This window comes from Sander vitreus, chromosome 13 (genome assembly GCF_031162955.1).
Source record: "Sander vitreus isolate 19-12246 chromosome 13, sanVit1, whole genome shotgun sequence".
NCBI classification, from domain to species: Eukaryota; Metazoa; Chordata; class Actinopteri; order Perciformes; family Percidae; genus Sander; species Sander vitreus.
Window position 1 is genome coordinate 15,108,066 of NC_135867.1, and position 17,491 is coordinate 15,125,556.

Below are 17,491 nucleotides of genomic sequence, written 5' to 3' on the forward strand. Positions count from 1 at the left end.
CACACAGTCAAACATTTAGGACACTGATGAGCTGCCCACCCAGACAGTCTTCACTACGCTCTTAACTGAATATTGCTACCAGTCTTTTTAAGGGGTGAAATCTCTTTGCAATGTACTTGAGGAAATAAGTGTAGATTTTTATTAAGCCAGTGTGTGGGTTAATATATTCTAGTCACAAAGAAGTTTACATTAGTCAAAGCAATTTTCTTTCCCATTACTTTTGTTGTCTGAAGGAGGGCCAAACAGTATATTTCTATGCATTGTGTGAGATATAATAACATGAATTAAAAGCACGCTTAGTTATAAAAAGTGGAAGGGAAAACCAAAGCTGAAGTTTGCTAAGTTTTCAGGAGTATTATATTGGATTTAAAATGAATTAGACTTGTATTTAAAGAAATACTGCCAACCATCATATGGGTTCATCATAAGCCCTCTGCCATAGGATCAAGACAGGTATTAAAAAGTCTGAGCTTGTGAAATAATGCTCAGACAGCCTGCGGTTGTATATTACCTCTTTTGAACCTGCATGAGAAATTAAAGTCTGTGAGTGTTTAAAACACTTTTGTGCGGGAAGCTACATTTTGCACCCTGTTTCTGTCCTGACCAATTTAACTTGAATGTGCACATGTAAAAATACCCGTCTGTTTTTTGCAAGTTGTCTAATTGGTTGGTAAAATCTGCCTTCTGATGTACATAATAGTGACTAGTTCTATTGTTGTCGTGTTGGATTGGGCTGTAAAGATGGGATCAGAAACTGTGAGTGTATTTTTAAGTACTCCACCAATTAAGCATGGCCCTGCTTAAACATTGTCCGACTCAAGATGGACAGTTTAAAACATTTTTCACATACAGAAGTACTCTCCAAGATTTTGGGTAATGTTTTTTATACATTCTCAAAATGTTTTTAGAACCTCAAATCTTTTCTACGCATCTGTGAATTTTATGTGCTTGCAAAATCTTTTTTTAGACATTTAACCTCTTGAATTGCTCATGCATTTCAACAGGCTCACAAAAAATGAGTTACAACTGCAGCCTGCGAACTGACAACACAACATAATGCCTGAACATCATTTCAAAACTGAATGAACTGAATCTTTTAGACCCTGTGTAAAAGACAGAAACCCTGTCAGGGCATGTGCTGATCCCATACTTTTTTACAGTCTTTGGGTACTATAAAAAATATTTAAGAAATCTTTAATTTTTCAGTAATTCTGATTTATTAACATTTTATCTGTATGGATAACAAACATTATTAAAGCAAATCAGTTCATCCATGTTTCAGTTTTGGCTGCCAAATTTGAAGTCTAGGGAGGTCCCCATGCAGTCTCAGTACAAGATTTACTTGAAGCTTCCATTAAATAATTATTGGAGAGGTGATATGTTTTATTCAAATCTCAAGTAAAAACTAAGTCTTTGCGGTCTCTGCCCTAGATTAAGTTAGGATTGTTTCAGTAAATAGCAAAAGGCAGCTGTTACAGAGACCTGTATTCTGATTCAAAGAAATGTCAATGCTATCATCAAAAAAGCATAGCCTATATGTAACTTGCAGCATGTCAGTCATCAAGCTTATCGTAAGAGGAATTCCCTAATGGTGTGCTGTTGCAAGTTTGCTCTGTTTGTAAATCAAAGTGGATATTTCCATTTCTCTTCCTCTATTCCTCTATGAATATGCTTTTGTACATTACAGCATCATGGATATATAATATTGACAATATGTAGGGAAGCGGCCTGTACTCAACTAGGGTGAAAAGGCTAGTTATCGATCCCAATAGAGACACACTGGTCCTCACACGCTCATCAATATGTAAACTGTAGCCAACACTTACTCTTTAGAATCCTTGAGAGTAATATATGATCCAGGTCATATATCTCTTAGCTGTAATGAGGAGTTGCTGTCCCTGTGCTGATGCATCCATCAGATGTGATTGAGTTGATTTTGTTTTTCAGCTGATTACAAGTACTATTTACACATCCGACTGCTGTGTATGATTTGTGTGTGTGTGTGTGTGTGTGTGTGTGTGTGTGTGTGTGTGCGTGTGTGTGTGTGTGTGTGAGAGAGAGAGAGAGCGAGAGAGTGAGAGGGTGAGAGGGTGTGTGGGACAAATCAATCAACTGATTAATTGGTTACAGCAGTGTGTTAGAGAGGGCATCTCTATTACAATGAGTCGATGACGATGATGCCACCTCATGCATTATGAAACTCACATGAGGGTGTGCATCCACATGTGTTCCTGTCTTTGTGTGAGCCACAGCATACAACTAACAGCTGTATAAAGATAATGTGTGTGTATGAGATAAGTGTGTGTATGTGTGGTTGTATCTGCGCTATGTTTGTGTGTCACAGGGGAGAGTTTTTAGCCATCTGAGCCCTGCTGTCTGCCTCTGTCAAAGACCCACAGCATTTTGTTATCTGTTACTCATTAATTTCATGCAAGGGAACTCATATTGATGACTATCTTGTTTACATTGTGATAAATGAACGTTCACTGCCATACTGAGCAGTTGGTTTTTAATGTTTCATGCAGTCTTTTCTCTCAGAGGCCACACTTCTGGTTGACTTCCACCATCTTATTGAAGCCCAATAAATAACCTATGACAATTATGGATAGATTTTTGCTTGTGTGGATATACTATATTCTGCAGTTTTAGAGAGGCACAACAATTCATTTGAAAACATAATTACCATAATTTTCACAATAATGTGCATGACAGTTCCAGTAATGAGACATGCATTAGTTAGAGATGCATTCAATATGAATCACTCCTCACTGTTTATCCAGTCAAAAACTTTCCATGTACCAGAGTGATTTCATTGGATAGATGAATAAACAAAACCCAGCTGATTGATTTGTTTTCATGAAGTGCTGCAAAAAACCCTTCAAGTTTCAAATTGTTTTTCAAAACTAGGTTTGGGGTGGTTCAAAGTAATACATTTTTCAAGTTTACTCTGGAAGTGTCAATTTGATGGGGTTGAGGTACTGCAACAATTCCCAAAATGTATTGAAGCCAAACTTTGAATGAGCTGTGTGCTGTTACAGCTTCCAGTGCTGTCTGCTTGTCTGTGTGCGTGAAGCCTACCTCCTTTGGGGGTGAAAACAGAACAAATAAGCGTTGACACAGGGTGTTAGAAGGAGTGCTTCTTTAAAAAGCATACATGTTTGTGAGTGCCCGTCATGGTGGTTGTGTGACCTTTTGTGCAGTCCTCTATTGGATTGTATTGGTTTTGTTGTACCAGGATATTAACAAATCAATTGTGCATGTTTGAGTCAATATTCATGATCAACAATAAAGAAAAGTATGAGTTTTGAAATCTCGTATTTTTATTGTTGCTCCAGTTAGAAAATGTATGACAGTTATTCCCTGTACATGGCTAAGAAGTAGGCTATAAATTGATGTTACTGACAGTATTGTTTTGTGAACAATTCTTTATTTGCTTCGGATAGTATTTTATAGGAATAAGGGAGGAGACTTAAGATTTAAAACAGACTGGACATTACATAAATATTTTGTGTGGGTGGGGATTTCTAAATTATTATTATTTTATATATATTTTATATATTATATCTGCAGATGTGCTGCACGCTGTAGATCATTGATTTTTTTATCATAGTTGTTACTCACGCTTTGTTCTGCTGAACAAGCCCCCTCCCCGTCTCTCTCCTACAGCTTGTGACCGCTGCTCTAGATTTACTCCTAATTTGCTTAATTGAAGTTAGCCTGCATAGCAAGCTCAAGGTGACACTGTGCAAGTGTGCAAGACCGAGAGTGTGTGAGTGTGTGCACTGAGCACACCATGGTTTTAGTCTATGTATTGACTGCATGGATATTTTATGCATCCAAAATAATCCTACTTCACTGCGATGCTTCATTACACTGAAACAAACACATTATCACCATTCAAGCACATTTAGTGTAATCATTCCACATACAAATCCACACTGAATATATATGTATGTATGTATGTATGTGGAAATTTGTGCATGTACCCATGTGTGTGTCTGGATGTCTTTATTTACATGTGCTACTCTTCCTTCTGTCATCCTTGTGCAAATACTGTAAATGAAAATAAGAATGCTGCAAAAGACAGATGTATCTTTTTTTGTAAAAAAACTAATAAACCAGAATGATAGTATTTTAGCTTTTATCAATACCTTGTCTTCTGTGTATATTTATGTGTGTTAGGATAAAATAGATCCAGGTTGTAACAAATGTGCCTACTTCTCTGTGTTTGGAAACTCTCATGAGTATACAAGGGCACAAAATTCATTTATTTTGGAAAACAAAAGTCAGCTTACAATATTGGAAAATTGTCATATAATATGGCTGAATCTTCTTGTGGATTAATGCCTGCATTTTTAATCTCTGTTTCCCTGCTAGCCCAAATAATGTCTGGGGAACTTTCGATTTGTGCAACTCCCAAAGTCTTTACTGACTAAACCTTGCAATTGATTAACACAAACTCCGTGCTCTGTGTGGCTGTTCAGTGATTTTGTGTGTGTGTGTGTGTGTGTGTGTGTGTGTGTGTGTGTGTGTGTGTGTGTGTGTGTGTGTGTGTGTGTGTGTGTGTGGGGGGAGAACAAAAACTGTCAGAGGATGATGAGGGTGATCTGCAATGTCAAACCATCTAACCATCATCGGCATAATCTAGTTTGATGAAAGCAATTATCAATAACCTCGCTCCTTTCCCTCTGTCCTGGTGGCATGCTAGCCAACTGAATGGCCCTCAGCTATAAAGTGCCAAATGAACATGTGCCAAATGCCATTGTCCCTGCCTGGGCTGCAGGCTATAGTTTTCCTGTGTGTATTTGAGTGTACACATGCATAATTTTTAAGTGGAAGACTTTCTAATTGGAAATTATTTTGTCTTTAAAAATGTTAACGTGATTGTAAACCTGTGAAGACAAATGATGAACCTTTTATGAAGAGGCACCAACTATAATCTCATATATTTATCATCCATCTGTGTTTGTGTAATCTAAAGTTGCTCTTTTACGACTTTTAGGGCTGATCACGACAACTGCGAGGAAACTGGACAGAGAACAACAGGCAGAGCACTTCTTAGAGGTACAGACTAACCTGAACAGTGTGGACTGGTTTATAGTCTTATTATTTATCTGGCCCTGCCACCTGCCACAGCCCACTATTAACAGAGACTGGGTGGAGGACAACACTGGCAGTCCCTCAAGGCTCCATAACGTGATGAATGGCTGTAGTTTTGGGCCCGGGTTTAGGAATTTCTAAATGTAATCATTCATCGTTGGTTATCGTCTCTACTCAGGATGGGGATAGGGAGGAGAGGAGTTGCTCTGCCCAGCATTTGATAAGCGCAGAAACTGGGCATACAGATAGCTCTGTGATTACCATTTCTGTTGCTCCTGCTGCTCTGCATGCAGATTAACCTGATAATCACAGATTCTCGACTTCAGAGACACCAACAAACTTCTACTTCACCAGACTTTTCTTGCAACTTATTAAATGCTGTTGAATCTACAAGCACTTTGCCCTTCTGCAAAATGGAATTAAATAACCCACAGTTGAACCACAGTATTGCCGCTTGGTGTTTTGTTTCTGTATTGCCAATTGACTTGTCTAGACTCAATAACTCTTTGTGCCGCTTTGTTCAGCTCTAGAATGTAATAAAAACCCTGCTTATGACAACACACTACAAAATGAAAACAGCAAAAGTTGTAGAAGGACGCTGGCATCTAAAAGCATCATATACTTGAACAATCACACCTCAAAGGAATTTAAAATTGGGGGCAGAGAAGTCTTTGTTGTTACATCGTCCTGTCCTGTCCTGAGATTTCAATAGGAATGCTAGTCCATGCATGCCACTCACTGCTCCACCTGCCAGTCTTTGCTGCCTGTTTGTAATTAATAGTCTAGTGAGCAGTCAAGCTGGCAGCCGTGGTGTTCACCCTAATCTGATCAAATTGATCAGTTATCAGACCTGTGCCTCTGCCTCCAGGGGATCAATAATACAAAAAGATTTCCCATGAGCTTAGCCCCATGTGGTCCTGCACTCCACAGTGACAGCCACACAGTGGGAGCAAAGATTTAGAATGTTAATTAATGTATGCAAATCCCACACATATGACAAAACATGTTCAAGAGATAATGATGCATCTCTATGACAACCTGATATGTGTTTTTCTTTTCGTATGCATGGTCGTACACTTGTATGTTTTCCTCAGGTAACAGTTGTAGACGGCCCAGTGACCACCCGCCAGTCTACTGTGTGGGTCATAGTTCACATCGAGGATGAAAATGACAACCCACCCACCTTCCCGGAGGTCACCTACCGCATCAGCTTGATCGAACGAGACCGCAACAAACGTGGCGAACAGGTGTACCGTGTCTTTGCTTATGACCGTGACCTTGGAGCCAATGGCAACATTTCCTACAGCATTGTTGACGGTAATGAGGATGAAAAGTTCAGTATTGACCCCAGGACTGCCATGGTGTCATCAAAGAAGATGGTGACAGCGGGAAGCTATGATATCCTCACTGTGAGTTTCATATACCAAGTTTTGTTTTTATAATTGATTTCTTATTTAAGTACTGTTTAGTCTAAACTAGGCTAGTAAAAAGCAGCACTCATTAGCACACACAATAAATAAATCTAGAGTTTGAATTACAGACTACAGATTGTCTTACTATGGATAAGACTGTTACCTCTTCCAGGCACAGTGCTCCACACATGCACTTCCCGAGTGCAGCTTTGTCAATTCCTGTTTCCTGTCTTGTTACAACTAAATTCATAGGCAGTTGGGGTTCCATTAGTTTATAGGGCGCTGCTTTCATGCAGTTGCAAAGTTGGCAGAGGCAAACACAGTCACATTGTTAATTTTTCACTGGGCACAATCCCAGGGATTTGAGTTTGTTGGTTTTTGGTATTTCAATGGCCAATGAGCTCAAAAGTGCCAAGGTGGGTGGAGTGGCACAGCTGAAGTTGTGTTTATGTACATCAGGTGGCACAGAGCGTTTATGATACTCTGGCATGAAATGGCACCCCTTAAATGCAAGCACAAATTGCCAATTTTGTGGCTTTATTTGTGTAACAAAGTATCATGCTATGTATTCATCCTGCTCTACCCCTTTTTATATATGTGCTGCAGACAACGTATTTTTCTCATGTGCCTGGTTCACTGATTAGTTGGTCACGCCCATGTGCCCTTTGAGCCTGTGCTCAGTTTTTAAGTGAAAAAGAGCTCATGTGTGACATGAGGGTGACACTCTCTTTCAATCTTGTTTCTGTATTCTCAGGGTAACATTGCTCTCTTAGCAAATATTAGTTTAAATAATGTATTTGGCTCACAGGCTCAGGTCTTAAATGAACACCACTTATAACACCATATTTTACAATTACGTCTTATATACTGGGTTCCTTATGCTTGTGTGAAAAGCAGAGCAAGCTATTTGAAGTCAGACATGGGACAGCCATCCCATTAAACTGTAAATGCTGAAATCAATTTTGAGGTTAGCAAAAATATTATTAATGGATGGGAGGTTGTCGCTGAGGTCAGTGTAAATAAATGTAAGTGCCGTGTTTGAAGATGAGTATAGAGCTCATTCATATAGTTTTGACAATCCTTGACCAGAATTCTAATACGTTCTCGATGTTTTCTTGCTTTGAATACATGCATACTAACATACTTATCATCTTACAGTGAACCCACTTATTTATTTAGCCTTTGAAATCTTCTGTTTTTCAGTCTGGTTTATCATTGTTTCAGCATTTTGCTTAAATGTTTCCCAAATGCATGACTCATTGGCTCCTGCATGTGTCAGCTGGATGTCTGCTTTTCTCAATATTGTTCCCTCTCTTAGATAAAAGCAGAAGACAGCGGTGATGCCCCATTATGGTCTACTGTCAAACTCCATGTAGAGTGGATTCGCAAACCTGTCCCCTCAACTGTACCCCTACTATTCACCCAGAGGTACTACAATTTCTCTGTTTCGGAGACAGCTGCTGTATCTCAGCCGGTGGGAGTAGTCGCTGTCAGCCAGTCGAGCACACCTGTCTGGTTCAATATCATCGGTAAGCAAATGAATGTGCGATGCTAAACTAACAGACCAGAAAATAATCAATATTAAAATTTTTCTTGTGCTGTCAAGTTAATTCAAATACATTCATTCAGGGTTTACAGCCAGGCCACACTATCAACAATGAACTAAATGATTCTTGACGCTTCGTCATATTTAAAGTGATTATAATTTATATATTAATAAAGGAAATGTGGTTTTATTCCAGAAGCCATCCGATTTATGAACACTGGTCAGTTTACCTCTAATTGCCCCTTGATTGATGATCAAAGGGTTTTAAATTGAATATCCATATGCATGGTGGAGTATCATGATAAGGCTTTTGAAAGATGTTATTGGGTTTTTGGTTCAGACCTGTCCTGGATGAGCCAGAGCCAACACACTGGAAGTGATGCATTTCACCCCATGCAATGCAAAAGTCTGCAAACACTATATTTGTCTTGATTCAAATTGCAGGTTTCCTTAGAGACCTCCATTACAGCTTTGCTGTAACTTGCACATATTTCAGTTGATCTCTATGACCTCTCTCTGCTGATGAGGCTGACAGTTTTTGGAAAGTGTCTGTGGTGGATATTTCTTACACTCCAAATGAGCTTGTTAAAATCAAAAGGCCACTGAGTAGTTGAGTCTCTGTAGTTGAGATTAATTGTACACAGGCATAATTGAATTTTATATATATATTAGGGCTGTCAAAATAACGCGTTAATTTAGATTAATTAATCTGAGAAAAAATAACGCGCTAAGAAAAATAACGCAGATTAATCCATTCCATATTGATGTTTGACCCGGAGCCGTTCTAGCCACCATTCAACTGTAAAATGAAGGAGGGAGACGAGAATGTGCTGCCTGGATCATTAATTGGAACATTAACTTATAAAAATCTTCTTCCTGCCAACCCTCCCTACCGAAATCTGGTGCCACTGATATGTCTGCGCTTCTCTCTGATGCTCTGAAGACGATACAGGCAACACAAACACCGCTGCACGTTACGCTAGTTAACACTATACTCGACAGCAGCTAACGTTAGCCTACCGTTAGCTAGTAGCTGGATAAAACACGGTTAAAATGCTGACAGCTAACGCTAAACGGTGTAAAGTTTGACTCTGTTTTACTGTAGAGGATTCAACACCGGCATGTAACAATCTGCAGCTGCCGTCGGAGAAACAACACAAACGGTGCGTTCAATGAAACTGGTAAACTACAGTCTCGTGGTGCATTTGAAGTTATTGTAATTGTCCTTTTCCCATCTGGTGGTTGTTTTTGTTGTTCAACAGCAATTTACCAGTGAAATAAGTTATTGTTATACATTATTATTAAATCATTTCATTTTGACCATATGGCCTTAGCAATAAACAAGCCATTCTTTAATGTCACCAACTGTTGTTTAGTACCCTTTTTTTGTCTTTTCTTTTTTTACTTTAGTATCGGTTCAGGCACTGTTAATTATGTATGCAATTAATTTCGATTAATTAATTACAGAGTATGTAATTAATTAGATTAAATATTTTAATCGATTGACAGCCCTAATATATATATATATATATATATATATATATATATATATATATATATATATATATATATATATATATATATATATACAACATTTGTTTATAGTTTATTTATGCCAAAAGCATGCTGGAAAACAAAGGAAAATAAATAATGTATTTTGTTGCTGCTCTGGCTTTGGTGGAAACAATGAATCTTCTTAGGAGCATACTAGTTCTATACCGGTCTGCCTGATAAATACAGAGGAGCGCTATATTGCCCTTTGATTCAAATCTCTCAAAGGATAATCAGTGAATAGTCATTGTTTATTAAAACAATATATTTGTAGAGACCCAGTTCCCTTACTAGGATGTTAATATGTATGTTAATATGTAAATGATTTGATAATTTGTTAATTAGTTTATTATGTCTGTTTTTATTCACACTCATCAAAGATACAGAAAATGTGATGTTTTTTCTGTTGATATCAGAGTAATTGTGCAGGAAAGGCTCATTAATATTTTACTTTTTTTCTTTTCAAAAAGTAAAAGCATGGTGATTATCTTTTCACTCAAACTGATAGAGCTGGAATTGAATATCATCCCTGAATGAATCACAATTCCCATACTGTGCTGTGGTATTCTGATGAAAACTTCCACTCACATTACTTAATAACAGTTGGCTTTGCAGAGTGCTGTGGATGATGCAGACCTTTGATCACAAAAATATTCTTGACTCCCTAAATATTCATAATCTCTTTTTTCTTTCTTTATTTCTCTCTCTCTCTCTTACCGTTAAGGTGGAAGGCTCGCCAGAGAAACGTTCTACATTCCTCAGAATGCATGTGGAAGAAACTGCTCACTTGACACAGGTATGGTCAAACTTCATTTTGCAACACAACTTCCTCAAATGCCCCAGGTCTGGAGAAATTCAGAACATTCAGAAATACAGCAAACAGTACTAGGACCTTGTTTAGCTAAAGACCGTATAGATTGATCTGAGTTTGAAAAAAAAGCACTCCACATAAACAGCACTAGTTTGTTATGTCTGCCCAGGCAGGACGAGTTAATTAGTTCAGCTACTATGCTGCTACTTTGGAGAGTAAATGGAGGGGGTCTAATTGTAGTGTTTCTACCTCAAAGAGACTTCACAAAATGGAAATCTATTTGAAATAATAATAAATAAATAATATGTTGTGGTGTTAAGGCCCTTCAAAACGAGTCCACCTGATGATATTTCTGCTGTTACAGACAAACCCAACATATTTTGTTACAATAGGGGGGAAAATGTATTCCACTCTGTTTCACTGATATTATTGCAAACGTTCTCTCACTTCTCACAGAGATTAATTTCAGTATGTCTATATTGTGTGACGTGTGATGTTCATGTGTGTTATAGCCTTTAAATGGGCTCTTGTGCTGGTGGAATATGTCATACAAACAAGAGACAGAGACCCACTCAAAAGAATTACTCGCTTATCTGCTGACAGCAATTAAGGCTGATATTATATTAATATTATATTTATTAATATATTATACTATTATTCAAGATGAAAACTAGATGAGTTATGTCCATACATGTTTCAAAACTAAGTTACAATGTATTGACTACTACTGTACAATTTATTTTGCAGACATAGTGTACATATATATACAGTATAACTACATGTTCAGCTGTACCAAAAATGCTAAAACTAACTCTGAAGACCCCCTAGAGGCACCTCTAACATACAGGAATGAAACAGGATACTTCTCTTTATTTAGAGACTACAGACTGTGATTTCTGTTTTTCTCAATGCTGTGAAATTGTAGTGTAATATTGACCAACTTCTCAACCTGGAAAAAAAGTGAATTCCTGTGGTTTGCTACGACTCAACATGCATCAGTTGTTCTGTGAAAAACGGCCAATCAGTATTCATATGCTGAGGAGAGCTCAAGCCCCCAGATATCTCGGGAGAGAAGCCGGAGTGAGACGAAGGATGGTACTGAATACCTAACACGTATCAATCCTCTCCCTCGCTCTAATCAAACATTAAGCCTCTAAACTGTACACTCACCGCCCGTGGAAAAGACCCGGCTGCAGTTTTTTGATCCCTGAGATGGGTTGTGTTTTGGAGCGATAAGAGAGATGTTTGTGTGGCTGTTAACAGCTCTCTGGCTACCAAGTGACTTCGGTGTTACATTGCATTGCGTTTCAGTTCATTTTATTTCACAGACCCTCCAGCTCCAGATTCAGGCACCTGGCCAAAACAATTACACAGTAATAACTTAGAGCATCTGAGTTTAGCACGCAACGTGAATAATAAATGACTGAAATTTTGTGTGAGCTGTGCGTGTGTGTGTGTTTGTGTGTGATTCCAGGAAGCTTTGACATGCAGTTTGACCTTCAAGTGGGGGTGGGAACTCTAGTTGTGGCCAAGCCCCTGGATGCAGAGGTGCAATCTGTGTACAACATGACTATACAGGTGACAGATGGGACCAACTTTGCCACAGCACAGGTACACACACTTGTGATTTGTTATGCACTGGCACTGTCTCTTACACACTTCAGAACCAAATTAAATTATTGTCACCTCTTCCTGGAGGAGCTGTTTACTCTCAGTTTTCCTCCTTCCTACACTTGCACTACCTTTTACTGAAATTATCTCTCGCTGACTGTGAAATGTGCTTTTTGTTGCTCTGTTTGAGATTTCCTGTGCACCTGCTGTCTTGGCTGGCCTACTAGGTCTGCCTTGTAAGGAAAATCCTTGATATCAGTGGATTAATGGGATTAGCCTGTGCAAATAAAGGTCCCTCTTTGAAAACACTTGGTCTGCCTTGAAAAGAATACCACAACTATTGCCTTGAGTACAGAGATTTAGTGTAAATACTCCTGGTACTGTATCTCCACCATGCAAATGAAAAATGCAAGATGTAACCATACTCTATAACTGTATCAAACATTTTCAGTCACCAAAGTTACATCTACACCAGGGCTCTCATCTTTAAGGATAATATCCTCAATCTGTATCTACCTCAATTACTTTTTAAACTCTCCGTCTGTCTTTCTGTCTCTCAGGTTTTCATCCGAATACAAGACAGCAACGACAACCCTCCGGTCTTCTCACAACCAGCCTATGATGTCAGTGTCTCAGAGGACATACCAGTTGACATGGAGCTACTGCGAGTTAGAGCATCGGACATGGACGAGCGAGCTCGTTTGAGCTTCTCCATCTATGGCAGTGTCGACCCAGTCAGTATGAGGCTGTTCAGGGTCAATCCCGGTACGGGGGTTGTCTACACCGCAGACAGATTGGACTACGAGGCCAGAACACAACACATCCTCACTATTATGGTGAGAAGGGACATATGGAAGAAATATATGAATGTGTTTCTGTGTGTGCTTGGTCAGCTGTTGCGTGTTGTGTGTGTGTGTGTGTGTGTGTGTGTTCTTGTTTAACTATATTCGTGGGGTCCAAAAACCAGGAATACAGTATACTTGTGGGGTCCGGACAGCTTTGTGGGGCCAAAATGCTGGACCCCACAAGGTTAAAGGTCTGTTTGAGGGTTAAGACTTGGTTTTAGGATTAGGGTTAGAATTAGGTTATAGTTAGGGTGAGGGTAAGGGTTAAGGTTAGGCATTTAGTGGTGATGGTTAAGGTTAGGGTAAGGGGCTAGGGAATGCATTATGTCAATGGCGGGTCCCCACAAAGATAGTGAAACAAACCTGTATGTGTGTGTTATTGTATGTGTGTACCTGTTCTGTCTTCCAAATGATGCTCCTCTATGCATCTGTGCCTGACTTACTTGATTTTAGCTGATTTTCTTCATTAATTGCCTCCTACAATGCTATACATATTTATATCTCATTTCACTCTAGGTCAAGGATCAGGAGTTTCCATTTAATCGTGACCTGGCTCGTATCCTGGTGGCGGTGGAGGACGCCAATGATAACATCCCCTACTTCACCAGCACCATATATGATGCTGTGGCCTATGAGTCCTCTCCCGTAGACACTTCTGTACTACAAGTTACAGCCTTAGACAAAGACAATGGGATTAACGGGAAACTCACTTATACTATAGAAGCAGGTGTGATGCTATCTGATCGTTATGTCTGTCTTTTCTTCTATTTTGAACAGTGGTTAAAACTGTGATTGGATTTTTAATGCTTTGTCTTAGTAGAACAAATTGTGATTAAAATTCTGTTTTTAGTATTTACTAGTAATGCTGTCTGTAACCTTTCTGCTACTTTCAGGGAACACCGGTGGTGTGTTTGGCATTGATAATGCCACAGGCCTTATTTTCATTGCCAGGGACCTGGACCTCACCTCTGTGGGCTTTTACACCCTCACTGTGCGTGTCACAGACCATGGATTTCCTCCATTATTGGCCACAGCTTCAGCTCGCATCTCCTTGATACTCTCCGACTTCTCCCAACCCAAATTCTCTCAGAATGAGTACCAGGCTGAGGTAAAGAGAGAGATGGCTGACTACAAGGATGGTTGCATGGGGGAGAGGTGTAGGAAGGGAGAGATAGATGGAATTAAGAGAAAGGCTGGAAGATGGTAGGGAGGGATGGATGGTAAATCTCTAGACAAATATACGGTCGGTAAATATTAAATTGTGCACATAACTCACCAAAGTGCTTAAATTGTTATCACCAATGTGTTTGTATTTACAGATAATGGAGAACAGCACTATTGGAACACATGTCACAACCATTAGCGCCCTCAGCCGCTCAGCACTCATTTATGATATAACCAGGGGCAACGATGAGCACTGCTTCTTTATCAACCATCACACTGGTGTAATCAGCACACGCAGACTACTTGACTTTGAGGTTTGTTAATGCCTGTGTTTGAACTAGAAGATGTATACATTTATCAGTCAATTATCAGTGTTGACATCATCATTTTAGAAGGAGTGCACATGGAATTTAATAATTCCACTTTTAGTTATTGCATTTCTTTGTTTTGGCAGCAAACAGCAGCCTACTTTCTGGTGGTGCATGCACTGAGCATGGCAGGAGTGGAGGCCAGCACCACTGTCATCGTCCAGGTGGGGGACGTCAATGATAGCCCACCAGTCTTCCAACAAATCAGGTATCAGTGTTGGTCAAAAGATAAGAGCTTTTGCACTGTCGTGCTCCTCTGCTGTTTGCTGAACCGTGTTGAGTCTTGACAACATCATTGCCTTGAGTGATTTAAGTATAGCTTTCCTCTTTTACAGCAGTGTCCTCTTTTCACCTCAACAGGTATGTGGGCGCAATCAGTGAGGCTGCTCCAGTCAACAGTGTGGTCGTGGGAGAGGATGGTAACCCTTTGGTCATTCAGGCGACTGATAAGGACCGCAATCACAACGCCCTGTTGCTGTTCCAGATTATAGACGATACCGCTCGTATGTTTTTCAGCGTGGACTCGGGGACTGGTTCGATTCGGTAGGTGACTATTGGGGATACAGGTCACCTGCTTATAAACTGCTATATCTCATAATTTCTGATTATGTGAATTTTAAATTTTAGAACGATTGCCAGTCTGGACTATGAGACCTTCCCCGAGTTCCTTTTCCGGGTTAATGTTAGAGACAGTGGTCAGCCTCCTCGGAGTGCTGACAGCCCTGCAGAGGTAGTTATAAGGGTAAGTAAATCAACTTTCACTGCCTCATAAACAATTCTTGACTCACTTTGATCCATGTATTTCATTTGTGGACATTATTTTCACTGTGTATATGCTGTCTTAGGTGATCAACATCAATGATTCACCTCCAAAGTTGTCACAGGACACCTACGAGACAGTACTCCTCCTGCCAACCTACATGGGAGTCGAGGTCCTCAGGGTTGAGGCTTTTGACCCCGATATGACTTCTGACCTCACCCTGAACCCTGGCAAGTCTATCAACCCTCAGCTAGTTTACTCTCTGGTTGACAGCAATGTGGAGTGCTTCTCTGTGGAGCGCTACACTGGAGTTGTGACTGTCAACAATCAGAACCTCAGTAAAGACCGTTACCGCTTTAATGTGAAGGTAAGTGATTGGCCACAAGTTTTAAGTGGACATGAAAAAATAGTAACATTTTTATGTATCCTGCCTCTAGCTTAGATAAACAGCATGCAGTTGGCTTCGACTGTACATTATAATGATTTCCACAGGGAGGTCAAAGCACAGGGTCAGCTGCAGAAATGCCCATTCTGTAGTAATTCAGTATCCTGATGTAGAATACTTCAGCTAGTTGATGCAGGGTTGTTTTGTTACTTTTGCTGAGAAAGAAAAGGACAATGCATGCACAATCTTATTGAATACCCATTAAAACCACAGCATTACATTATCTGCATTGGCCTAATGTGAAAATGCTTTCCCACTCAGCGCTGAGGGCCCAACAAGGCTCTCTTACCCTTCAGTATTTGTTTGTTTTTAAGGTATGGGATGGCCGTTTCTCCAGCATGGCGATGGTCACAGTGCTTGTCCGAGAAGCTCTTGACAGTGGCCTTCTCTTCACCTTCCCGGTCTACTCCGCCTCTATCCCAGAGAACAAAGCCAATATAGATATAGTGACTGTTGTCAACACAGTCGGCCACCGCCTCAATGAACCGCTGAAGTACACTCTGCTGAACCCCAGTGGACGCTTCACAATCCGGCCGACCTGCGGGGTGGTGCTTACCACTGGTGTGCCTTTTGACCGAGAGGAGAAGGAGAGTTACGAGCTGGTGGTGGAGGTCAGCAGGGAAGACGAGATACTGAGGGTGGCCAGGGTGACTGTACAGGTTCAGGTGGGTGTCTCTTTTTTAACTTTCTTTACACTGACCCCATTGGATTTTCTTAAGATAACCTTTAATTCTGTAGGTGGAGGATGTGAACGACAATGCTCCAGAGTTTGTGAATCTCCCCTACTACGCTGCAGTGCAGGTGGAAGCAGAGCCAGGATCTGCTATTTTCAGGGTCTCAGCTATCGACAAAGACTCCGGTCTGAATGGGGAAGTGACCTACAGCCTTAAGGAGCAGCACAGAAACATTCAGGTGATTTGACAATTTTCTGCTCTTAAAACGTTTTCTTACTTTTATATATGGGGGGCTATTTATTTGAAAATCAATGGTTTTGTACATTTGTATGCTCCCTATGTTATAAGTATGTATATATTCCATGCAGGTGAACCCTGTGACAGGAGAGCTGACCTTAAAGAGGGCCTTTGAGGCAGACTTATCCAACGCAGAGTACAAGGTGGTCCTTGTGGCCACTGACGGTGGCTTCCCCTCTCTGTCTAGCGAGGTGGAGTTGCCTGTTACTGTAGTAAATAAAGCCATGCCGGTGTTTGACAAGCCTTTCTATGGTGTCACCGTCAGAGAAGATGTGGCCATCTCCACCTCTGTCCTGTGTATCAATGCCACCAGTCCTGAAGGCCAGAGTGTCATCTTCACCATCACTGATGGAGACCCTTCCCTCCAGTTTGACATTGGCTTTGACACAGGAATCATCAGTGTGATTTACCAGTTAGACTACGAGACCACGCAATACTACCGGTTAACAGTGAAGGCTACAGATATACTGACTGGGGCAAAGTCTGAGGTCGATGTAGACATTGTCGTCCAGGATGTGAATGATAACCCGCCACTGTTTCAGAACACCTCATACTCCTCTGTGCTTGCAGAGAACTCCATGATCGGAACGACCGTGCTACAGGTGTGTGTCTGTGTTTATTGAGTAAGTCCAGTGTGTGTTCTTACTCAATGCTTGTTTACACTTAAGACTCACTTCAGCAGTACTGTGGATGAATATTAGATGCCAAATAATTTATTCATGAGAAGATAGTGTGATATTTCCCTAGAAATTTCCCAGTGGAAGCTCTTGACCTTTAGCGGATAATAGACCAGCACTGTTGTTGCACTGAGGAACATGTTTGCACAAGACAATTCTAATTCTAAAGACATCTAAATTATTGAAATCATTGGTTTCTGTAACAATGTTGTAGACGTTTTAAGTCATCA

The 17,491-nt window shown here is 40.2% G+C and overlaps 1 protein-coding gene across 1 annotated transcript in view; it reads left to right on the forward strand.

Moving 5' to 3' along the window:
* fat3b (FAT atypical cadherin 3b) overlaps positions 1 to 17,491 on the forward strand; it is a 69,248-nt gene that overhangs the window by 15,599 nt on the left and 36,158 nt on the right. Inside the window, exons 6-21 of the mRNA XM_078266721.1 lie at positions 5,003 to 5,064; positions 6,195 to 6,509; positions 7,831 to 8,041; positions 10,334 to 10,405; positions 11,895 to 12,031; positions 12,592 to 12,867; positions 13,393 to 13,603; positions 13,770 to 13,984; positions 14,196 to 14,354; positions 14,495 to 14,616; positions 14,769 to 14,951; positions 15,036 to 15,150; positions 15,254 to 15,535; positions 15,928 to 16,278; positions 16,352 to 16,525; positions 16,656 to 17,186. Coding sequence (XP_078122847.1) covers positions 5,003 to 5,064; positions 6,195 to 6,509; positions 7,831 to 8,041; positions 10,334 to 10,405; positions 11,895 to 12,031; positions 12,592 to 12,867; positions 13,393 to 13,603; positions 13,770 to 13,984; positions 14,196 to 14,354; positions 14,495 to 14,616; positions 14,769 to 14,951; positions 15,036 to 15,150; positions 15,254 to 15,535; positions 15,928 to 16,278; positions 16,352 to 16,525; positions 16,656 to 17,186 — 3,416 coding nt within the window. The remainder of the gene's footprint in view (positions 1 to 5,002; positions 5,065 to 6,194; positions 6,510 to 7,830; positions 8,042 to 10,333; positions 10,406 to 11,894; positions 12,032 to 12,591; positions 12,868 to 13,392; positions 13,604 to 13,769; positions 13,985 to 14,195; positions 14,355 to 14,494; positions 14,617 to 14,768; positions 14,952 to 15,035; positions 15,151 to 15,253; positions 15,536 to 15,927; positions 16,279 to 16,351; positions 16,526 to 16,655; positions 17,187 to 17,491) is intronic.